Source organism: Pecten maximus, chromosome 1 (genome assembly GCF_902652985.1).
Source record: "Pecten maximus chromosome 1, xPecMax1.1, whole genome shotgun sequence".
In the NCBI taxonomy this organism is placed as follows: domain Eukaryota; kingdom Metazoa; phylum Mollusca; class Bivalvia; order Pectinida; family Pectinidae; genus Pecten; species Pecten maximus.
In genome coordinates this window covers 5,181,864-5,208,119 of record NC_047015.1, presented here as the reverse complement: position 1 = coordinate 5,208,119, position 26,256 = coordinate 5,181,864, and the positions used below count along the sequence as shown (strand labels likewise).

Below are 26,256 nucleotides of genomic sequence, written 5' to 3'. Positions count from 1 at the left end.
CTAAATACCAGAGGACTAGGTCCAAATGGGAAAACAACCAAATAGTAGCACTGAGTATCAAACACTATTTGTGGTACTATCAAAATTGTTTCAAAAATTGGTGTTCAGAGCCGACCGACTGATTTCACTCCTTGTATGTATAATAACAGGTTGTGAGTTTGGCTGTTCCAAGTGTTTCACTGGTCCACGGGGCAGGGAGTCAGTCTGTACCTCCTGTACTGACCCAACCATGGTAGCGTTCGACAGTCTGTGTATGAGACGCTGTCCTATTGGACATTATGTGGAGGATCAGATCTGTAAAGGTAGGATTACCGAAGGTATGCTCTGTAAGTTAAGAGAGATTTCAGGACTTTCAATGAGCTCCTACCTGAATCCATATAGAGTTATAGCCCCTTGTTCACAGTGATAAACACCTACACAGTGATAAACACCTACACAGTGTTATATACCCATACAGTGTTATATACCCATACAGTGTTATATACCCATACAATGTTATATACCTATACAGTGTTATATACCCATAAAGTGTTATATACCATACAGTGTTATATACCTATACAGTGTTATATACCATACAGTGTTATATACCTATACAGTGTTATATACCATACAGTGTTATATACCATACAGTGTTATATACCATACAGTGTTATATACCTATACAGTGTTATATACCATACAGTGTTATATACCTATACAATGTTATATACCATACGGTGTTATATACCATACAGTGTTATATACCCATACAGTGTTATATACCAATACAGTGTTATATACCATACAGTGTTATATACCTATACATTGTTATATACAACCTATACAGTGTTATATACCTATACAGTGTTACCTTAGGTAAATTTTGGTATAGGTGATTATCACTAAGGATATGACTATGTCCTGAAATCAGGCGATGCACTCTGCACAGAGTTATGTCCCTTTGTTTGATGCTTGTAAGACTTTGCTTTGTTTGTCATGCTATCTGTCAATGTGTTTTAGGTTTTATAATACTCATTGAATGACTATTAACCATCCAGTGTAGTTTTCAGGTACACTTGAATCTGTCCTGGCTACTAATTTGTGTTTTTGATCCTCCCAAATCAGATACTGTCACACATAGTCCTCCCAAATCAGATACTGTCACACGTAGTCCTCCCAAATCAGATAATAACACACGTAGTCCTCCCAAATCAGATACTGTCACACGTAGTCCTCCCAAATCAGATACTGTCACACGTAGTCCTCCCAAATCAGATACTGTCACACGTAGTCCTCCCAAATCAGATACTGTCACACGTAGTCCTCCCAAATCAGATACTGTCACACGTAGTCCTCCCAAATCAGATACTGTCACACGTAGTCCTCCCAAATCAGATACTGTCACACGTAGTCCTCTCAAATCAGATACTGTCACACGTAGTCCTCCCAAATCAGATACTGTCACACGTAGTCCTCCCAAATCAGATACTGTCACACGTAGTCCTCCCAAATCAGATACTGTCACACGTAATCCTCCCAAATCAGATATTGTCACACGTAGTCCTCCCAAATCAGATACTGTCACACGTAGTCCTCCCAAATCAGATACTGTCACACGTAGTCCTCCCAAATCAGATACTGTCACACGTAGTCCTCCCAAATCAGATACTATCACACGTAGTCCTCCCAAATCAGATACTGTCACACGTAGTCCTCCCAAATCAGATACTGTCACACGTAGTCCTCCCAAATCAGATACTGTCACACGTAGTCCTCCCAAATCAGATACTGTCACACGTAGTCCTCCCAAATCAGATACTGTCACACATAATCCTCCCAAATCAGATACTGTCACACGTAGTCCTCCCAAATCAGCTGTCACACGTAGTCCTCCCAAATCAGATACTGTCACACATAGTCCTCCCAAATCAGATACTGTCACACGTAGTCCTCCCAAATCAGATACTGTCACACGTAGGTGTGAGGAGCTTTTGTGAGTGTGTGCTAACATGTATTTCAGAGTGCGGTGGTGGTTGTGTGCAGTGTGACTCACCTGTGCAGTGCTACAAGTGTGGTCCCGCCCTGTTGCTGTCCGGGGACAGGTGTGTCCGCCAGTGTCGCCAGCATCAGTACCGTGACTGGGAAAACCAGCTGTGTATAGGTATAGCGCCTTACTAACAGTTCCAGTACTGCTTGTTAACCAGGACAGTACACTCCAGGACCTAGCTGTCTGTTCTATGGTTGTCAACTAACAGATCTATCTCTGGTTGAATTTTTCTGTGTAAAGCAGAACCTGATCATGCTGTTTGTACATTAAACAATTATTATATCAGCATTCAAATCTGATGTTTCTTTTCAGGAAAAAGAATTGTATATTTGGTCTGTTCTAGGAAAAATTTGTTAAGGCTAATCATCAATCATGCAGATAATAACTTCAAAAACTTTTATGTTTTATTTTTATTTCATGAATTTACTAGGGCAAATGTGAGACAATCAAATACATTTATAAAGCAAGGATTTACTAGGGCAAAAGTGTGGCAGAATGATCGAGGATTTGTTTATCAAAGGGAGACAACTATGTTTCAGACTGTCCACAGGACTGTGTAGAATGTGGGAGCGGGTCTAAATGTACCCTCTGTAACAGCCACACCTTCCTGCGCCAGGGCAAATGTGTCACCACATGTGGTCCAGGTTACTATGAGAACCGCAGGACCCAGATCTGTGAAGGTTTGTGCAAAAAAATATTTAGATTCAGTCCACAAAAACATTAGTCTGAATTTTTATTTTAAAGGCATTACATTAAGATCCAATACTTCTAGTTATCACAAGGACTATTTTATACTGGTACACAATTTGTTTTACCTGAAAACCAAGTTATATTAATAAATTATTGTTTTTACCTGAAAACCATGGTATACTGGTAAATTATTGTTTTACCTGAAAACCATGGTATACTGTTAAATTATTGGTTATACCTGAAAACCATGGTATACTGGTAAATTATTGCTTTTACCTGAAAACCATGTTATGTATATGTAACTTGATACACCATATCCAAGTAATTATAATTTCACAAATGTTATCATGGTAGTATCTAGATTAGAATGAGATAACATTGATATTGTTATATAGAGAACCGTGAGGCACCGATTCTACAGATCTTTGGTCAGATCCTCACAGAGGAGGGAGGAATCGCCAGTATTCCTGCTGACATCTTCTACCTGTCAGATCCGGACACACCTGTGGAGGACTTACTTCTGGTTCTGTCACGAACCCCCGACAATGGTGAGCTGGTTAAGGCGGTGATGGGGCGTGACATAGCGCTACAGACAGAGGATACCTTCACACTGGTCGACCTCCATACAGGCAAAGTCAGGTTCATCCACAACAGCAACGCAGGAAGCAAAAGTGAGTATGAGTAAAACAGGCTGTACAGTAACACAGAGTAAACGTCAGTACAGTAACACAGAGTAAATGTCAGTACAGTAACATACAGAGTAAACATCAGTACAGTAACACACAGAGTAAACGTGGGTACAGTAACACACAGAGTAAACGTCAGTACAGTAACACAGAGTAAACGACAGTACAGTAACACAGAGTAAACGTCAGTACAGTAACATACAGAGTAAACATCAGTACAGTAACACACAGAGTAAACGTCAGGACAGTAACATACAGAGTAAACATCAGTACAGTAACACACAGAGTAAACGTCAGTACAGTAACATACAGAGTAAACGTCAGTATAGTAACACACAGAGTAAACGTGGGTACAGTAACACACAGAGTAAACGTGGGTACAGTAACACAGAGTAAACGTCGGTACAGTAACACAGAGTAAACGTCGGTACAGTAACACACAGAGTAAACGTCGGTACAGTAACACACAAAGTAAACGTCGGTACAGTAACACACAGAGTAAACGTCGGTACAGTAACACACAGAGTAAACGTCAGGACAGTAACATACAGAGTAAACGTCAGTATAGTAACACACAGAGTAAACGTGGGTACAGTAACACACAGAGTAAACGTGGGTACAGTAACACAGAGTAAACGTCGGTACAGTAACACAGAGTAAACGTCGGTACAGTAACACACAGAGTAAACGTCGGTACTGTAACACACAGAGTAAACGTCGGTACAGTAACACACAGGGTAAACATCAGTACAGTAACACACAGAGAAAACGTCAGTACAGTAACACACAGGGTAAACGTCGGTACAGTAACATACAGGGTAAACGTCAGTATAGTAACACACAGAGTAAACGTCGGTACAGTAACACAGAGTAAACGTCAGTAGAGTAACACACAGAGTAAACGTCAGTACAGTAACACAGAGTAAACGTCAGAACAGTAACACACACAGTAAACGTCAGAACAGTAACACACAGAGTAAACGTCAGAACAGTAATACACAGAGTAAACGTCTGTACAGTAACAGACAGAGTAAGGTAGGAGTACTTGTATTTTAGTCTGACTTTAAAGTTAGAAATCTTCATCTGCAATTGGAAATTATCATTGATTTCCACATTATATATTTGATTTACCATCACTAGATATCTTGTTTAATTTCCTCAAGCATACTTATATGACCATGTACTAATGGTTGTGTGACCTCAGGTCGGATTACATTGAGAGCCAGTGACCATATGATGCTGAGTGATGAGGCTACATTAAGTATCCAGGCAGTATCCAGACAGCCACCACGCCTCCTTAGGAAGGTGCCACTTGTGGTGACCAGTGGAGAAACCTCTACACTTGACAATATTGACTTTCTGATCAGTGGAACCGAAGACGATGTCACCATCACCATACTTGAAGGTAAAAATCACTTCAACAAAATCAAATCACAGTGAAAAAACATTTCTATTGTTAGGTCATCTGACCCGAAGGGTCAGGATGACCTATAGTCATCATGTTTCGTCCGTCGTCGTGCGCCGTCCGCCGTGCGTAAACTTTTCACATTTCAAACTTCTTCTCAAGTTCCACCAGTGGGATTGAGCTGAAACTTGCCTGAAATGATGCTGGGATGGTCCCGACCAAGTGTTGTTATTTTTCGGGTCAGTCTGAAATCCAAGATGGCCGCCACAGCCGCCATTTTGAAAACACATTTGAAACTTCTTCTCGAGTTCCACCAGTGCTATTGAGCTGAAACTTGCCTGAAATGATTCTGAGATGATCCTGACCAAGTGTTGTTATTTTTCAGGTCGGTCAGATATTCAAGATGGCCGCCATGGCAACCATCTTGAAAAACACATTTTAAACTTCTTCTCCAGTTCCACTGATGCCATTGAGTTGGAAATTGTTGAGGATGTTAAGGAGGGAGAGCCAACAAAGTGTTGTTATTTTTCGGCTTCGTAAAAACTTTGACATGGCAGCCACATCGGCCATTTTGTAACATGATTGCGCAATCACGGTTCTTCTGAACAACACCTATTTGAAACTTCTTCTCAAATTCCACCAGTTGGATTCAGCTCTTACTTACCAAAAATGATCCTGAGATGGTCCTGACCAAGTGTTGTTATTTTTCAGGTCAGTCAGAAATCCAAGATGGCCGCCATGGCAACCATCTTGAAAAACACATTTTAAACTTTTTCTCCAGTTCCAATGGTGCAATTGAGCTGGAAGTTGGTGAGGATGTTAAGGAAAGAGAGCCAACAAAGTGTTGTTATTTTTTGACTTTGTAAAAACTTTGACATGGCAGCCACGTCGGCCATTTTGTAACATGATTGCGCAATCATGGTTCTTCTGAACTACACCTATTTGAAACTTCTTCTCAAATTCCGCCGATGGGATTCAGTTCTTACTTACCAAAAATGATCCTGAGATGGTCCTGACCAAGTGTTGTTATTTTTCAGTGTCAGTCAGTAATCCAAGATGGCCGCCATGGCAACCATCTTGAAAAACACATTTTAAACTTCTTCTCCAGTTCCACTGGTGCGATTGAGCTGGAAATTGGTGAGGATGTTAAGGAAGCAGAGCCAACAAAGTGTTGTTATTTTTTTGCCTCTGCCACGGCAGCCATTTTGTAACATGATTGCGCAATCATGGTTTTCCTGAACAACACCTATTTCTAACTTTTTTTCAAATTCCACCAGTGGGATTCAGCTCCTACTTACCAGAAATGATCCTGAGATAGTCTTGATCAAGTGCTATTTTTCGTGTTTATCCAAATTCCAAAATGGCCATCATGGCCAACAGTGCCACTATACCTGCTACAGAGAATACATACTACAATAGTATAATGTTCTTTAATTTAGAGTCAGATGACCGTTAAGGCCCTTGGGCCTCTTGTTATTATATTAGAGGCAGCAGTTTTTGTTTTGTTATTAAAATCAGAACCCATTGTTAGCATAGAAACTTTGTATTACAGGTGCCTTCCATGGTCAGATAATCCACCAGAAATTTGATTCTCCAGTGACATCATTTACCCTACAGGATCTGAGGGCCGGATCCATTGGATACCGTCACACGGGCCAAAACAGTGAGGATCGCGACCTATTTCTTCTACAGGTGTCTGACGGATATCACCTTCTCAACTTTATAATCAACATCAGTATTCGTATTAAGGTGTGTATAGGAAACGTAATTGTACAAGGTGATGTTATATTTCAGAATGTAATCATTAACTTGATTTAATGATGTTATATTTGAGAATGTAATCATTATCTTGATTTAATGATGTTATATTTCAGGATGTAATCATTAACTTGATTTAATGATGTTATATTTCAGGATGTAATCATTAACTTGATTTAATGATGTTATATTTCAGAATTTACACATTAACTTGATTTAATGATGTTGTATTTCAGGATGTAATCATTAACTTGATTAAGTGATTTGTTTTGTGTTCTAGGACAATATTATTCCTATTTTGGTCAACAACAAATTGGGACATCTCAAATCAGGTGATATGTTACAATTGACATCTGAGCTATTGCTGGCTGAGGTGATGGACTTCGATAAAACTCCAACACGGGACATAATCTATACCTTAATGCCGACAGTCAACAATCCCAAACAAGGTAGGTGGTTAGCAATGTATGCTCATTGTGGCTGGATAATCATTGTACACAGGTGTTACCTATATATAGGATATCTACCATTGTACACAGGTGTTACCTATATATAGGATATCTACCATTGTACACAGGTGTTACCTATTACAGTACTGTTATAGGATATCTACCATTGTACACAGGTGTTACCTATTACATTACTGTAGGATATCTACCATTGTACACAGGTGTTACCTATATATAGGATATCTACCATTGTACACAGGTGTTACCTATTACAGTACTGTTGTAGGATATCTACCATTGAACACAGGTGTTACCTATATATAGGATATCTACCATTGTACACAGGTGTTACCTATTACAGTACTGTTGTAGGATATCTACCATTGTACACAGGTGTTACCTATATACAGGATATCTACCATTGTACACAGGTGTTACCTATATATAGGATATCTACCATTGTACACAGGTGTTACCTATTACAGTACTGTAGGATATCTACCATTGTACACAGGTGTCACCTATTACAGTACTGTTGTAGGATATCTACCATTATACACAGGTGTTACCTATTACAGTACTGTTGTAGGATATCTACCATTTTACACAGGTGTTACCTATATATAGGTTATCTACCATTGTACACAGGTGTCACCTATTACAGTATTTGTTGTAGGATATCTACCATTGTACGCAGGTGTTACCTATTACAGTACTGTTGTAGGATATCTACCATTGTACACAGGTGTTACCTATATATAGGATATCTACCATTGTACACAGGTGTTACCTATTACAGTACTGTTGTAGGATATCTACCATTGTACACAGGTGTTACCTATTACAGTACTGTTACAGGATATCTACCATTGTACACAGGTGTTACCTATTACAGTACTGTTGTAGGATATCTACCATTGTACACAGGTGTTACCTATATATAGGATATCTACCATTGTACACAGGTGTTACCTATTACAGTACTGTTGTAGGATATCTACCATTGTATACAGGTGTTACCTATTACAGTACTGTTGTAGGATATCTACCATTATACACAGGTGTTACCTATATATAGGATATCTACCATTGAACACAGGTGTCACCTATTACAGTACTGTAGGATATCTACCATTGTACACAGGTGTTACCTATTACAGCACTGTTATAGGATATCTACCATTGTACACAGGTGTTACCTATATATAGGATATCTACCATTGTACACAGGTGTTACCTATTACAGTACTGTTACAGGATATCTACCATTGTACACAGGTGTTACCTATTACAGCACTGTTATAGGATATCTACCATTGTACACAGGTGTTACCTATATATAGGATATTTACCATTGTACACAGGTGTTACCTATTACAGTATTGTTGTAGGATATCTACCATTGTACACAGGTGTTACCTATATATAGGATATCTACCATTGTACACAGGTGTTACCTATTACAGTACTGTTGTAGGATATCTACCATTGTACACAGGTGTTACCTATTACAGTATTGTTGTAGGATATCTACCATTGTACACAGGTGTTACCTATTACAGTATTGTTGTAGGATATCTACCATTGTACACAGGTGTCACCTATTACAGTATTGTTGTAGGATATCTACCATTGTACACAGGTGTTACCTATTACAGTACTGTTGTAGGATATCTACCATTGAACACAGGTGTCACCTATATATAGGATATCTACCATTGTACACAGGTGTTACCTATTACAGTACTGTTATAGGATATCTACCATTGTACACAGGTGTTACCTATATATATGATATCTACCATTGTACACAGGTGTTACCTATTACAGTACTGTTATAGGATATCTACCATTGTACACAGGTGTTACCTATTACAGTACTGTTATAGGATATCTACCATTGTACACAGGTGTTACCTATATATAGGATATCTACCATTGTACACAGGTGTTACCTATTACAGTACTGTTGTAGGATATCTACCATTGAACACAGGTGTTACCTATATATAGGATATCTACCATTGTACACAGGTGTTACCTATTACAGTACTGTTATAGGATATCTACCATTGTACACAGGTGTTACCTATTACAGTACTGTTGTAGGATATCTTCCATTGTACACAGGTGTTACCTATATATAGGATATCTACCATTGTACACAGGTGTTACCTATTACAGTACTGTTATAGGATATCTACCATTGTACACAGGTGTTACCTATATATATGATATCTACCATTGTACACAGGTGTTACCTATATATAGGATATCTACCATTGTACACAGGTGTTACCTATTACAGTACTGTAGGATATCTACCATTGTACACAGGTGTTACCTATATATAGGATATCTACCATTGTACACAGGTGTTACCTATATATAGGATATCTACCATTGTACACAGGTGTTACCTATTACAGTATTGTTGTAGGACATCTACCATTGTACACAGGTGTTACCTATTACAGTACTGTTGTAGGATATCTACCATTGTACACAGGTGTTACCTATTACAGTACTGTTGTAGGATATCTACCATTGTACACAGGTGTTACCTATATATAGGATATCTACCATTGTACACAGGTGTTACCTATTACAGTATTGTTGTAGGATATCTACCATTGTACACAGGTGTTACCTATATATAGGATATCTACCATTGTACACAGGTGTTACCTATTACAGTATTGTTGTAGGACATCTACCATTGTACACAGGTGTTACCTATATATAGGATATCTACCATTGTACACAGGTGTTACCTATTACAGTATTGTTGTAGGATATCTACCATTGTACACAGGTGTTACCTATATATAGGATATCTACCATTGTACACAGGTGTTACCTATTACAGTACTGTTGTAGGACATCTACCATTGTACACAGGTGTTACCTATTACAGTACTGTTGTAGGACATCTACCATTGTACACAGGTGTTACCTATATATAGGATATCTACCATTGTACACAGGTGTTACCTATATATAGGATATCTACCATTGTACACAGGTGTTACCTATTACAGTATTGTTGTAGGATATCTACCATTGTACACAGGTGTTACCTATTACAGTATTGTTGTAGGATATCTACCATTGTACACAGGTGTTACCTATTACAGTACTGTTATAGGATATCTACCATTGTACACAGGTGTTACCTATATATAGGATATCTACCATTGTACACAGGTGTTACCTATTACAGTATTGTTGTAGGATATCTACCATTGTACACAGGTGTTACCTATTACAGTACTGTTATAGGATATCTACCATTGTACACAGGTGTTACCTATTACAGTATTGTTGTAGGATATCTACCATTGTACACAGGTGTTACCTATTACAGTACTGTTATAGGATATCTACCATTGTACACAGGTGTTACCTATTACAGTACTGTTATAGGATATCTACCATTGTACACAGGTGTTACCTATTACAGTATTGTTGTAGGATATCTACCATTGTACACAGGTGTTACCTATTACAGTATTGTTGTAGGATATCTACCATTGTACACAGGTGTCACCTATTACAGTACTGTTGTAGGATATCTACCATTGTACACAGGTGTTACCTATTACAGTACTGTTGTAGGATATCTACCATTGTACACAGGTGTTACCTATTACAGTATTGTTGTAGGATATCTACCATTGTACACAGGTGTTACCTATTACAGTACTGTAGGATATCTACCATTGTACACAGGTGTTACCTATTACAGCACTGTTATAGGATATCTACCATTGTACACAGGTGTTACCTATATATAGGATATCTACCATTATACACAGGTGTTACCTATATATAGGATATCTACCATTGTACACAGGTGTTACCTATATATAGGATATCTACCATTGTACACAGGTGTTACCTATATATAGGATATCTACCATTGTACACAGGTGTTACCTATATATAGGATATCTACCATTGTACACAGGTGCTACCTATTACAGTACTGTAGGATATCTACCATTGTACACAGGTGTTACCTATATATAGGATATCTACCATTGTACACAGGTGTTACCTATTACAGTATTGTTGTAGGATATCTACCATTGTACGCAGGTGTTACCTATATATAGGATATCTACCATTGTACACAGGTGTTACCTATATATAGGATATCTACCATTGTACACAGGTGTTACCTATTACAGTACTGTTGTAGGATATCTACCATTGTACACAGGTGTTACCTATATATATGATATCTACCATTGTACACAGGTGTTACCTATATATAGGATATCTACCATTGTACACAGGTGTTACCTATTACAGTACTGTAGGATATCTACCATTGTACACAGGTGTTACCTATATATAGGATATCTACCATTGTACACAGGTGTTACCTATATATAGGATATCTACCATTGTACACAGGTGTTACCTATATATAGGATATCTACCATTGTACACAGGTGTTACCTATATATAGGATATCTACCATTGTACACAGGTGTTACCTATATATAGGATATCTACCATTGTACACGGGTGTTATCTATTACATTACTGTAGGATATCTACCATTTTACACAGGTGTTACCTATTACAGTACTGTAGGATATCTACCATTGTACACAGGTGTTACCTATATATATGATATCTACCATTGTACACAGGTGTTACCTATATATAGGATATCTACCATTGTACACAGGTGTTACCTATTACAGTACTGTAGGATATCTACCATTGTACACAGGTGTTACCTATATATAGGATATCTACCATTGTACACAGGTGTTACCTATATATAGGATATCTACCATTGTACACAGGTGTTACCTATTACAGTACTGTTATAGGATATCTACCATTGTACACAGGTGTTACCTATATATAGGATATCTACCATTGTACACAGGTGTTACCTATATATAGGATATCTACCATTGTACACAGGTGTTACCTATTACAGTACTGTTATAGGATATCTACCATTGTACACATGTGTTACCTATTACAGTACTGTTGTAGGATATATACCATTGTACACAGGTGTTACCTATATATAGGATATCTACCATTGTACACAGGTGTTACCTATATATAGGATATATACCATTGTACACAGGTGTTACCTATATATAGGATATCTACCATTGTACACAGGTGTTACCTATTACAGTACTGTAGGATATCTACCATTGTACACAGGTGTTACCTATCACAGTACTGTAGGATATATACCATTGTACACAGGTGTTACGTATTACAGTACTGTTGTAGGATATCTACCATTATACACTGGTGTTACCTAATACAGTACTGTTATAGGATATCTACCATTGTACACAGGTGTTACCTATATATAGGATATCTACCATTGTACACAGGTGTTACCTATATATAGGATATCTACCATTATACACAGGTGTTACCTATATATAGGATATCTACCATTGTACACAGGTGTTACCTATATATAGGATATCTACCATTGTACACAGGTGTTACCTATATATAGGATATCTACCATTGTACACAGGTGCTACCTATTACAGTACTGTAGGATATCTACCATTGTACACAGGTGTTACCTATATATAGGATATCTACCATTGTACACAGGTGTTACCTATATATAGGATATTTACCATTGTACACACCTATTACAGAACTTTGGTAAGATATATGTATCCTGTATTTATCTGTATGACAGGGGAGGTAACTTATTTACAGTATCATGTCTGTGTATGACAGGGGAGGTAACTTATTTACAGTGTCATGTCTGTGTATGACAGGGGAGGTAACTTATTTACAGTGTCATGTCTGTGTATGACAGGGGAGGTAACTTATTTACAGTGTCATGTCTGTGTATGACAGGGGAGATAACTTATTTACAGTATCATGTCTATGTATGACAGGGGAGGTAACTTATTTACAGTGTCATGTCTATGTATGACAGGGGAGGTAACTTATTTACAGTATGATGTCTGTGTCTGACAGGGGAGGTAACTTATTTACAGTATCGTGTCTGTGTCTGACAGGGGAGGTAACTTATTTACAGTATCGTGTCTGTGTCTGACAGGGGAGGTAACTTATTTACAGTATCATGTCTGTGTCTGACAGGGGAGGTAACTTATTTACAGTATCATGTCTGTGTATGACAGGGGAGGTAACTTATTTACTGTATCATGTCTGTGTATGACAGGGGAGGTAACTTATTTACAGTATCATGTCTGTGTATGACAGGGGAGGTAACTTATTTACAGTATCATGTCTGTGTATGACAGGGGAGGTAACTTATTTACAGTGTCATGTCTGTGTATGACAGGGGAGGTAACTTATTTACTATATCATGTCTGTGTATGAAAGGGGAGGTAACTTATTTACAGTATCATGTCTGTGTATGACAGGGGAGGTAACTTATTTACAGTATCATGTCTGTGTATGACAGGGGAAATAACTTATTTACAGTATCATGTCTGTGTATGACAGGGGAGGTAACTTATTTACAGTATCATGTCTGTGTATGACAGGGGAGATAACTTATTTTCAGTAGAATGTCTGTTTGTGACAGGGGAGGTAACTTACATGTATTTACTGTACCATGTCTGTGTATGACAGGGGAGGTAACTTATTTTCAGTATCATGTCTATGTATGACAGGGGAGGTAACTTATTTACAGTATCATGTCTATGTATGACAGGGGAGGTAACTTATTTACTGTATCATGTCTGTGTATGAGGTAACTTATTTACAGTATCATGTCTGTGTATGACAGGGGAGGTAACTTATTTACAGTATCATGTCTGTGTATGACAGGGGAGGTAACTTATTTACAGTGTCATGTCTGTGTATGACAGGGGAGGTAACTTATTTACAGTATCATGTCTGTTTGTGACAGGGGAGGTAACTTATTTACTGTACCATTTTTATGTTCGACAGGGGAGGTGCTCATGGTGGTCCCTATACCAGAGAATGGACCAGGACAAGGTTGGGAGGATATAGGCGGGGGATCAATGGCTGCCAAGATGTTTCGTTTCATGCAGAGAGACATTGATGAGGGCCGAATCTGGTACAAGCATAAGGCCACTTCGGCCTTATCTGATGTCATCACTTTTGAGGTAATTTTGTGTTTATTTAAGTTCTTTAGTGATCTTGCTTGTTAGTTGGACTGAATCTTGCTTTGAATGATCCTGAGAAAGTCCTGACCAAGTGTTGTTATTTTTTCGGGTCGGTCTGAAATCCAAGATGGCCGACATGGTAGCTATCTTGAAAAATACATTTTAAACTTTTTCTCTAATTCCACTGGTGCCATTGAGCTTTAAGTTGGTGAGGATGTTAAGGAAGGGGAGCCAACAAAGTGTTGGTATTTTTTGGCCTCGTTAAAACTTTGACATGGCAGCCACGGTGGCCATTTTGTAACATGATTGTGCAATCATGGTTTTCCTGATTAACAACTATTTCAAACTTCTTCTCAAGTTCTACCTAACTTACTAACTAACTTACTTCAAATGATCCTGAGATAGCCTTGAACAAGTGTTGTTAATTTTAGGGTCAGTCGGATCTTGAAAAAAACACTTTAAACTTCTCCAGTTCCACTGGTGCCATTGAGCTGGAAATTGGTGAGGATGTTAAGGAAGGGGAGTCAACAAAGTGCTGTTGTTTTTTGACCTCATGAAAACTTTGACATGGCAGTCATGGCAGCCATTTTGTAACATGATTATGAAGTCATGGTTTTCCTGAACAACACCTATTTACATGTAAACTTCTTAAGTTCCACTAGTGACATTCAACTCAAATATAGCTACAATGATCTTGAGATGGTCCTGACAAAGTGTTATTTTTCTGGTTGGGCCAAAATCCAAGATGGCCACCATGACCAACAGTACCATTATAGTATACTTGCTACTGAGTATGTATACTACAATAGTAAAAGGGTCTTTAGAGTCAGATGACCCATTGGCCCATTGGCCTTGTGATGAATCAGTTTTGGATCTTTGTCAGATGATATACTGCTTTTCTTGGTTATGTGTATGAAGGTAAAGCAGATAACATAAATGTTGATTTTCCTATCAATAATTACAAACTAAGGAAGAATGCTTTGTAACTGTTAGATCGCTGACACCGCCAATCCTCCAAACATACTACGGGACCAGAGATTCCAGCTGTCAATCATTAGCCAGGCTCCACCTACAACCACACCCACATTGGCTCCAGGAGTTCGACTTGGTATGACGGTAAGTCACAAGACTGATTTAATTCCCCCAGAGAATGAGATTTATCTTTACACTTAAATGATATGTATACTTTCTTTTAAATGCCATTGTTGTATCATGTATTGGAGATAATGGTCGACTTCTATAGATTATCTGCCATTGTTTTCGCATGCATTGGAGATATTGGTTGATTTTTGTTGATAATTTGCCCTTTTGTTGTAAGATTTCAGATATACTAGTACATTATGCAAATTATATTCCCTTGTACTTCATACGGATTATCTCCCTTAAGTTTTATATATTGATTATCTCCCCTTGTGTTATATAAGATTATCTCCCCTTGTGTTATATAAGATTATCTCCCCTTGTGTTATATATAAGATTATCTCCCCTTGTGTTATATAAGATTATCTCCCCTTGTGTTATATATTGATTATCTCCCCTTGTGTTATATATAAGATTATCTCCCCTTGTGTTATATATAGGATTATCTCCCCTTGTGTTATATAAGATTATCTCCCCTTGTGTTATATAAGATAATCTCCCCTTGTGTTATATATAAGATTATCTCCCCTTGTGTTATATATTGATTATCTCCCCTTGTGTTATATATAAGATTATCTCCCCTTGTGTTATATATAAGATTATCTCCCCTTGTGTTATATATAAGATTATCTCCCCTTGTGTTATATATAAGATTATCTCCCCTTGTGTTATATATAAGATTATCTCCCCTTGTGTTATATATAAGATTATCTCCCCTTGTGTTATATAAGATTATCTCCCCTTGTGTTATATATTGATTATCTCCCCTTGTGTTATATATAAGATTATCTCCCCTTGTGTTATATATAAGATTATCTCCCCTTGTGTTATATATAGATTATCTCCCCTTGTGTTATATATTGATTATCTCCCCTTGTGTTATATATAAGATTATCTCCCCTTGTGTTATATATAAGATTATCTCCCCTTGTGTTATATATTGATTATCTCCCCTTGTGTTATATATAAGATTATCTCCCCTTGTGTTATATATAAGATTATCTCCCCTTGTGTTATATATTGATTATCTCCCCTTGTGTTATATATAAGATTATCTCCCCTTGTGTTATATACAAGATTATCTCCCCTTGTGTTATATATTGATTATCTCCCCTTGTGTTATATAAGATTATTTTCCCTTGTGTTATATTTTAAGGTGCTGGAGAACCAGGTGGTACCTGTAAGTAGCTCTAACCTGGCCTTTGAGGACATGGACACCCCAGACACTGCCATCATATACACAGTGACACGCCCTCTCAGGGATGGGGAGGGGACACTGGAACACATCGATACACCCTTCCGCTCCACCTCACGATTCACACAGGCTGATATCAACAATAACAGGATTGTATACCGGCCTCCCTTGTCTGATGTGGGTTTTGAGGAGAAAGAGTTCAGCTTTTACTTCACAGGTCTGTAACAATTCTCCCAGCTTGTATTAATCAATCTGTAAAAGGGAGAAAAATCTAAAAAAATTATTTTTACATCTTCCAAATCTGATGAATTTGAAAACTGTGCAAGCTTCAGATATGATCATATGAATATTGACTTTATCAAACATAGATGTCTTTAAAAACAGCTATCCAATATTGTCCACTTCAAGAAGGAAACTAAAGCTTTCGAGTATTTTTGTAAATTAAGAAGTGAAATGAAATGTGTGTTTTTTTTGTTTTTTTTGTTTAGTTTCGGATGACGGGCCACCAAACCGTAATCCTGAGGAACAGAAGTTCAGTATACGAGTGCTGCCTGTGAATAATGTGCCCCCTAGGTTCCTCAACCCCGCCCCCAGTGTCATTGTGTCACAGGGCACTGCTGCCCCTCTCAGCCAGTCCTTACTAGCAGTCACTGATGCTGACTCGCCCACATCCGACCTTCTTGTGACCTTGACCCAGGCCCCTGTTTTTGGAAGGATTGAAAAAAACCACATTGGTGGAAAGGTGATAATAAGGGAAGGTGAGTAAGTCAGCCATTTATCTTGTTATCTACGCCTATCTTGTTATCTACGCCTATCTTGTTATCTACGCCTATCATGTTATCTACGCCTATCTTGTTATCTACGCCTATCATGTTATCTACGCCTATCTTGTTATCTACGCCTATCTTGTTATCTACGCCTATCTTGTTATCTACGCCTATCATGTTATCTACGCCTATCTTGTTATCTACGCCTATCTTGTTATCTACGCCTATCTTGTTATCTACGCCTATCATGTGTATTTCTTTGATTACTTTATAGACTGTATTAATAAGTGAAAATATTCATATACATTGTTGTATCCAGGTGAAATGTTCCACTATGACGAGCTGTTAGATAGCGTGTTCCAGTACCAACATGGAGGGAGTGGCCGACAGCTCACGGACATGTTTGTCCTGGAGGTCAGTGACGGTGCTCACCAAACCAGTCTCCACATCAACGTGACAATAGTTAGGGTTGACAAGTCATCCCCTAGAATACTCGACACAGCCAGCTGTAGGATCAACATCAATGAAAGTAAGATTCTTGTCTAGTAATGAAGCAGTAAGATATTGATGTTGAGTTTTCTGTTTGACCCACAGTTAAATGTCAATGGTATGTTGAGTGGTTGTTTTCTGTGTGACCCACAGTTAAATGTCAATAACACGGTGAGTGGTTGTTTTCTGTGTGACCCACAGTTAAATGTCAATGGTATGTTGAGTGGTTGTTTTCTGTGTGACCCACAGTTAAATGTCAATAACACAGTGAGTGGTTGTTTTCTGTGTGACCCACAGTTAAATGTCAATGGTATGTTGAGTCGTTGTTTTCTGTGACCCTCAGTTAACTGTCAATGGTGTATTGAGTGGTTTTTTTCTTTGACACAAACAGTTAAATGTCAATGGTGTATTGAGTGGTTGTTTTCTGTGTGACCAACAGTTAAATGTCAATGGTATGTTGAGTGGTTGTTTTCTGTGTGACCCACAGTTAAATGTCAATGGTTACTGTTGAGTGGTTGATTTCTGTGACCCTCAGTTAAATGTCAATGGTATGTTGAGTGGTTGTTTTCTGTGTGACCCACAGTTAAATGTCAATGGTATGTTGAGTGGTTGTTTTCTGTGTGACCAACAGTTAAATGTCAATGGCACGGTGACTGGTTGTTTTCTGTGTGACCCACAGTTAAATGTCAATAACACGGTGAGTGGTTGTTTTCTGTGTGACCAACAGTTAAATGTCAATGGTATGGTGAGTGGTTGTTTTCTGTGTGACCCACAGTTAAATGTCAATAACACGGTGAGTGGTTGTTTTCTGTGTGACCCACAGTTAAATGTCAATGGTATGTTGAGTGGTTGTTTTCTGTGTGACCAACAGTTAAATGTCAATGGCACGGTGAGTGGTTGTTTTCTGTGTGACCCACAGTTAAATGTCAATGGTATGTTGAGTGGTTGTTTTCTGTGTGACCCACAGTTAAATGTCAATAACACGGTGAGTGGTTGTTTTCTGTGTGACCCACAGTTAAATGTCAATGGTATGTTGAGTGGTTGTTTTCTGTGTGACCAACAGTTAAATGTCAATGGTATGTTGAGTCGTTGTTTTCTGTGACCCTCAGTTAACTGTCAATGGTGTATTGAGTGGTTTTTTTCTTTGACACAAACAGTTAAATGTCAATGGTGTATTGAGTGGTTGTTTTCTGTGTGACCAACAGTTAAATGTCAATGGTATGTTGAGTGGTTGTTTTCTGTGTGACCAACAGTTAAATGTCAATGGTATGTTGAGTGGTTGTTTTCTGTGTGACCAACAGTTAAATGTCAATGGTATGTTGAGTGGTTGTTTTCTGTGTGACCAACAGTTAAATGTCAATGGTATGTTGAGTGGTTGTTTTCTGTGTGACCCTCAGTTAAATGTCAATGGTACGGTGAGTGGTTGTTTTCTGTGTGACCAACAGTTAAATGTCAATGGTACGGTGAGTGGTTGTTTTCTGTGTGACCCACAGTTAAATGTCTATGGTATGTTGAGTGGTTGTTTTCTGTGTGACCCTCAGTTAAATGTCAATAACACGGTGAGTGGTTTTCTGTGTGACCAACAGTTAAATGTCAATGGTGTATTGAGTGGTTGTTTTCTGTGTGACCCACAGTTAAATGTCAATAACACGGTTGTTTTCATTACAGGAGAAACTGTGGTGATTGAGCGCAACATTTTAGCTTTTGTGGACCAGGATGATGAGGACAACCGTCTGAGAATAACTGTATCCTCTAACTGCGTACACGGCCGTTTGTTGTACCGTGGGGCACGTCTCCTACAGAGGGGCGGAGTCTTCACACAGGCAGACATCAATAACCACCATATAAGGTAAACGCTCAGAAATACTAGAGGACAAACTTATATACATGGGTCAGGTATCCAGTTGGACAAAGCATTAAGAACAGAAAATGTCAACAAAGAGTTCTATACTATAACACTGGTAAAGAAGTGCTTCTTTAAAAAACCGACGAGGGATTAATGTTCATGTAGATTACCAACAAATGAAATGATTTTATCTGATCAGCCTCCTTACCAAAAATATTTCCCTTTCAACCCACTTTCTAAATTTTTAGTTACCAGTCAGATCGGGAGATTGGAAGCCAGCCAATCACAGAGGTGCTTGTTTTTAATGTCAGTGATACAAGTGGGAATATGCTAAACAACCAGATAGTGTCGATCATAATCCAGCCAGTCGACAATCAGGCACCATTGGTTAAACTCGGACCTGAAATACAGGTGAGTCCATGTTCTAACAGTCCTAAGGGGTTCCTGTTATCAGATGTTCTAACAGTCCTAAGGGGTTCCTGATATCAGATGTTCTAACAGTCCTAAGGGGTTCCTGTTATCAGATGTTCTAACAGTCCTAAGTGGTTCTGTTATCAGATGTTCTAACAGTCCTAAGGGTTCTGTTATCAGATGTTCTAACAGTCCTAAGGGGTTCCTGTTATCAGATGTTCTAACAGTCCTAAGGGGTTCCTGTTATCAGATGTACTAACAGTCCTAAGGGGTTCCTGTTATCATAGGCTCTAACAGTCCTAAGGGGTTCCTGTTATCATAGGTTCTAACAGTCCTAAGGGGTTCCTGTTATCAGATGTTCTAACAGTCCTAAGGGGTTCCTGATATCAGATGTTCCAACAGTCCTAAGGGGTTCCTGATATCAGATGTTCTAACAGTCCTAAGGGGTTCTGTTATCAGATGTTCTAACAGTCCTAAGGGTGTCCTGTTATCAGATGTTCTAACAGTCCTAAGGGGTTCCTGTTATCAGATGTTCTAACAGTCCTAAGGGGTTCTGTTATCAGATGTTCTAACAGTCCTAAGGGGTTCCTGTTATCAGATGTTCTAACAGTCCTAAGGGGTTTCTGTTATCAGATGTTCTAACAGTCCTAAGGGGTTCCTGTTATCCGGTGTTCTAACAGTCCTAAGGGGTTCCTGTTATTAGATGTTCTAACAGTCCTAAGGGGTTCCTGTTATCAGATGTTCTAACAGTCCTAAGGGGTTCCTGATATCAGATGTTCTAACAGTCCTAAGGGGTTCTGTTATCAGATGTTCTAACAGTCCTAAGGGGTTCCTGATATCAGATGTTCTAACAGTCCTAAGGGGTTCTGTTATCAGATGTTCTAACAGTCCTAAAGGGTTCCTGATATCAGATGTTCTAACAGTCCTAAGGGGTTCCTGATATCAGGTGTTCTAACAGTCCTAAGGGGTTCCTGTTATCAGATGTTCTAACAGTCCTAAGGGGTTCCTGTTATCAGATGTTCTAACAGTCCTAAGGGGTTCCTGTTATCAGATGTTCTAACAGTCCTAAGGGGTTCCTGTTATCATAGGTTCTAACAGTCCTAAGGGGTTCCTGTTATCATAGGTGTTCTAACAGTCCTAAGGGGTTCCTGATATCAGATGTTCTCACAGTCCTAAGGGGTTTCTGTTATCAGATGTTCTAACAGTCCTAAGGGGTTCCTGTTATCAGATGTTCTAACAGTCCTAAGGGGTTCCTGTTATCATAGGTTCTAACAGTCCTAAGGGGTTCCTGTTATCATAGGTGTTCTAACAGTCCTAAGGGGTTCCTGATATCAGATGTTCTCACAGTCCTAAGGGGTTCTGTTATCAGATGTTCTAACAGTCCTAAGGGGTTCCTGTTATCATAGGCTCTAACAGTCCTAAGGGGTTCCTGTTATCAGATGTTCTAACAGTCCTAAGGGGTTCCTGTTATCAGATGTTCTAACAGTCCTAAGGGGTTCCTGTTATCATACGTTCAAACAGTCCTAAGGGGTTCCTGATATCAGATGTTCTAACAGTCCTAAGGGGTTCCTGTTATCAGATGTTCTAACAGTCCTAAGGGATTCCTGTTATCAGATGTTCTAACAGTCCTAAGGGGTTCCTGATATCAGGTGTTCTAACAGTCCTAAGGGGTTCCTGATATCAGATGTTCTAACAGTCCTAAGGGTTCTGTTATCAGATGTTCTAACAGTCCTAAAGGGTTCCTGTTATCAGATGTTCTAACAGTCCTAAGGGGTTCCTGTTATCAGATGTTCTAACAGTCCTAAGGGGTTCCTGTTATCAGATGTTCTAACAGTCCTAAGGGGTTCCTGATATCAGATGTTCCAACAGTCCTAAGGGGTTCCTGATATCAGATGTTCTAACAGTCCTAAGGGGTTCTGTTATCAGATGTTCTAACAGTCCTAAGGGTGTCCTGTTATCAGATGTTCTAACAGTCCTAAGGGGTTCCTGTTATCAGATGTTCTAACAGTCCTAAGGGGTTCCTGATATCAGATGTTCTAACAGTCCTAAGGGGTTCCTGATATCAGATGTTCTAACAGTCCTAAGGGGTTCCTGTTATCAGATGTTCTAACAGTCCTAAGGGGTTCCTGTTATCAGATGTTCTAACAGTCCTAAGGGGTTCCTGATATCAGATGTTCTAACAGTCCTAAGGGGTTCCTGTTATCATAGGTTCTAACAGTCCTAAGGGGTTCCTGATATCAGGTGTTCTAACAGTCCTAAGGGGTTCTGTTATCAGATGTTCTAACAGTCCTAAGGGGTTCCTGATATCAGGTGTTCTAACAGTCCTAAGGGTTCTGTTATCAGATGTTCTAACAGTCCTAAGGGGTTCCTGTTATCAGATGTTCTAACAGTCCTAAGGGGTTCCTGTTATCATAGGTTCTAACAGTCCTAAGGGGTTCCTGTTATCAGATGTTCTAACAGTCCTAAGGGGTTCCTGATATCAGATGTTCTAACAGTCCTAAGGGGTTCCTGATATCAGATGTTCTAACAGTCCTAAGGGGTTCCTGTTATCAGATGTTCTAACAGTCCTAAGGGGTTCCTGTTATCAGATGTTCTAACAGTCCTAAGGGGTTCCTGATATCAGATGTTCTAACAGTCCTAAGGGGTTCCTGTTATCATAGGTTCTAACAGTCCTAAGGGGTTCCTGATATCAGGTGTTCTAACAGTCCTAAGGGGTTCCTGTTATCAGGTGTTCTAACAGTCCTAAGGGGTTCCTGTTATCATAGGTTCTAACAGTCCTAAGGGGTTCCTGTTATCATAGGTTCTAACAGTCCTAAAGGGTTCCTGTTATCAGATGTTCTAACAGTCCTAAGGGGTTCCTGTTATCAGATGTTCTAACAGTCCTAAGGGGTTCCTGTTATCAGATGTTCTAACAGTCCTAAGGGGTTCCTGTTATCAGATGTTCTAACAGTCCTAAGGGTTCTGTTATCAGATGTTCTAACAGTCCTAAAGGGTTCCTGTTATCAGATGTTCTAACAGTCCTAAGGGGTTCCTGTTATCAGATGTTCTAACAGTCCTAAGGGGTTCCTGTTATCAGATGTTCTAACAGTCCTAAGGGGTTCCTGATATCAGATGTTCCAACAGTCCTAAGGGGTTCCTGATATCAGATGTTCTAACAGTCCTAAGGGGTTCTGTTATCAGATGTTCTAACAGTCCTAAGGGTGTCCTGTTATCAGATGTTCTAACAGTCCTAAGGGGTTCCTGTTATCAGATGTTCTAACAGTCCTAAGGGGTTCCTGATATCAGATGTTCTAACAGTCCTAAGGGGTTCCTGATATCAGATGTTCTAACAGTCCTAAGGGGTTCCTGTTATCAGATGTTCTAACAGTCCTAAGGGGTTCCTGTTATCAGATGTTCTAACAGTCCTAAGGGGTTCCTGATATCAGATGTTCTAACAGTCCTAAGGGGTTCCTGTTATCATAGGTTCTAACAGTCCTAAGGGGTTCCTGATATCAGGTGTTCTAACAGTCCTAAGGGGTTCCTGTTATCAGGTGTTCTAACAGTCCTAAGGGGTTCCTGTTATCATAGGTTCTAACAGTCCTAAGGGGTTCCTGATATCAGGTGTTCTAACAGTCCTAAGGGGTTCCTGTTATCAGGTGTTCTAACAGTCCTAAGGGGTTCCTGTTATCAGATGTTCTAACAGTCCTAAGGGGTTCCTGTTATCAGATGTTCTAACAGTCCTAAGGGGTTCCTGATATCAGATGTTCTAACAGTCCTAAGGGGTTCCTGTTATCAGATGTTCTAACAGTCCTAAGGGGTTCCTGATATCAGATGTTCTAACAGTCCTAAGGGGTTCTGTTATCAGATGTTCTAACAGTCCTAAGGGGTTCTGTTATCAGATGTTCTAACAGTCCTAAGGGGTTCCTGATATCATACGTTCAAACAGTCCTAAGGGGTTCCTGTTATCATAGGTTCTAACAGTCCTAAGGGGTTCCTGATATCAGGTGTTCTAACAGTCCTAAGGGGTTCCTGTTATCAGGTGTTCTAACAGTCCTAAGGGGTTCCTGTTATCAGATGTTCTAACAGTCCTAAGGGGTTCCTGTTATCAGGTGTTCTAACAGTCCTAAGGGGTTCCTGTTATCAGATGTTCTAACAGTCCTAAGGGGTTCCTGTTATCAGATGTTCTAACAGTCCTAAGGGGTTCCTGATATCAGATGTTCTAACAGTCCTAAGGGGTTCCTGATATCATAGGTTCTAACAGTCTTAAGGGGTTCCTGTTATCAGGTGTTCTAACAGTCCTAAGGGGTTCCTGTTATCAGGTGTTCTAACAGTCCTAAGGGGTTCCTGTTATCAGGTGTTCTAACAGTCCTAAGGGGTTCCTGATATCAGATGTTCTAACAGTCCTAAGGGGTTCAATAGCACAAGGGTCTTTAGGGGTTCGTTTTATCTTCTGAATTATTGTCAGTGTCACAACTAATGTAGAGTTGGTTATTTGGAATATACCCCTAACAATGATTGATACATGTATATACAAGCAAAGTATTTACTGCAGAAGTTCTAAGGTGAAATTTAATACTAACAAACTAGGTCTGACTAACAAACTAGGTCTGACTTACAAACTTGGTCTGACTTACATACCAGGTCTGACTAACAAACTAGGTCAGACTAACAAACTAGGTCAGACTAATAAACTAGGTCTGACTAATAAACTAGGTCTGACTAACAAACTAGGTCTGACTAATAAACTAGGTCTGACTTACAAACTAGGTCTGACTAACAAACTAGGTCTGACTAACAAACTAGGTCTGACTAATAAACTAGGTCTGACTAACAAACTAGGTCTGACTAATAAACTAGGTCAGACTAACAAACTAGGTGTTACTAACAAACTAGGTCAGACTAATAAACTAGGTCAGACTAACAAACTAGGTCAGACTAACATACTAGGTGTTACTAACAAACTAGGTCTGGCTAATAAACTAGGTCTGACTAACAAACTAGGTCAGACTAATAAACTAGGTCTGACTAACAAACTAGGTCTGACTTACAAACTAGGTCTGACTAACACACTAGGTCTGACTTACAAACTAGGTCTGACTAACAAACTAGGTCTGACTAACAAACTAGGTCTGACTAATAAACTAGGTCTGACTAACAAACTAGGTCTGACTAATAAACTAGGTCAGACTAACAAACTAGGTGTTACTAACAAACTAGATCAGACTAATAAACTAGGTCAGACTAACAAACTAGGTCAGACTAACATACTAGGTGTTACTAACAAACTAGGTCTGACTAATAAACTAGGTCTGACTAACAAACTAGGTCAGACTAATAAACTAGGTCTGACTAACAAACTAGGTCTGACTTACAAACTAGGTCTGACTAACACACTATATATAGGTCTGACTTACAAACTAGGTCTGACTAACAAACTAGGTCTGACTAACAAACTAGGTCAGACTAACACACTAGGTCAGACTAACAAACTAGGTCAGACTAATAAACTAGGTCAGACTAACAAACTTGGTCTGACTAACAAACTAGGTCAGACTAACAAACTAGGTCTGACTAACAAACTTGGTCTGACTAACAAACTAGGTCAGACTAACAAACTAGGTCAGACTAATAAACTAGGTCTGACTAACACACTAGGTCTGACTTACAAACTAGGTCAGACTAACAAACTAGGTCTGACTAACAAACTTGGTCTGACTAACAAACTAGGTCAGACTAACAAACTAGGTCAGACTAATAAACTAGGTCTGACTAACAAACTAGGTCTGACTAACAAACTAGGTCTGACTCTGACTAACACACTAGGTCAGACTAACAAACTAGGTCAGACTAACAAACTAGGTCTGACTAACAAACTAGGTCAGACTAACAAACTAGGTCAGACTAACAAACTAGGTCTGACTTACAAACTAGGTCAGACTAATAAACTAGGTCAGACTAACAAACTAGGTCAGACTAATAAACTAGGTCTGACTAATAAACTAGGTCTGACTCTGACTAACATACTAGGTCTGACTGGGACAAATATAAAATATTCTTAATCCTTCACAGATAGAAGAGGGTGGTGAGAGCCCCATCACCTTGGAGAACATCAAAGTGACCGATGCTGACAGTCCAGTGTCCAGTTTATCCTTTACTATAGAAACATCACCAGCATTTGGGGAGATACACAGCACACGTCCTGGTATGTAAACAACTTAAATTAACTGCCTTAATAAGTTCTTATTAGGAAAACATTTACACAACATAAAGTAAATTTTCACTAAATATCAATTTGTT

General features: G+C 39.0%; 1 protein-coding gene across 1 annotated transcript; it reads left to right on the top strand.

Moving 5' to 3' along the window:
* Positions 1–229: 229 nt before the first annotated feature.
* Positions 230–26,169, top strand: LOC117340134 (extracellular matrix protein FRAS1-like). The gene is made up of 16 exons (XM_033901908.1): positions 230–326; positions 1,108–1,956; positions 2,003–2,143; positions 2,569–2,709; positions 3,115–3,390; positions 4,610–4,810; positions 6,363–6,559; positions 6,849–7,017; positions 13,954–14,132; positions 15,126–15,248; positions 16,429–16,684; positions 16,956–17,225; positions 17,554–17,763; positions 19,392–19,572; positions 19,818–19,980; positions 26,029–26,169. Exons 1-16 carry the CDS (start codon positions 230–232, stop codon positions 26,167–26,169), a joined length of 3,594 nt encoding a protein of 1,197 aa, XP_033757799.1.
* Positions 26,170–26,256: the final 87 nt, after the last annotated feature.

Coding starts and splice junctions, on each gene's coding strand:
- LOC117340134 (XM_033901908.1), top strand. CDS start 230: ATGGTAGCGTTCGACAGTCTGTGTATGAGACGCTGTCCTATTGGACAT. Junction 327..1,107: donor GATTACCGAAGGTATGCTCT/GTAAGTTAAGAG, acceptor CTCCCAAATCAG/ATACTGTCACACATAGTCCT. Junction 7,018..13,953: donor AGTCAACAATCCCAAACAAG/GTAGGTGGTTAG, acceptor TATGTTCGACAG/GGGAGGTGCTCATGGTGGTC.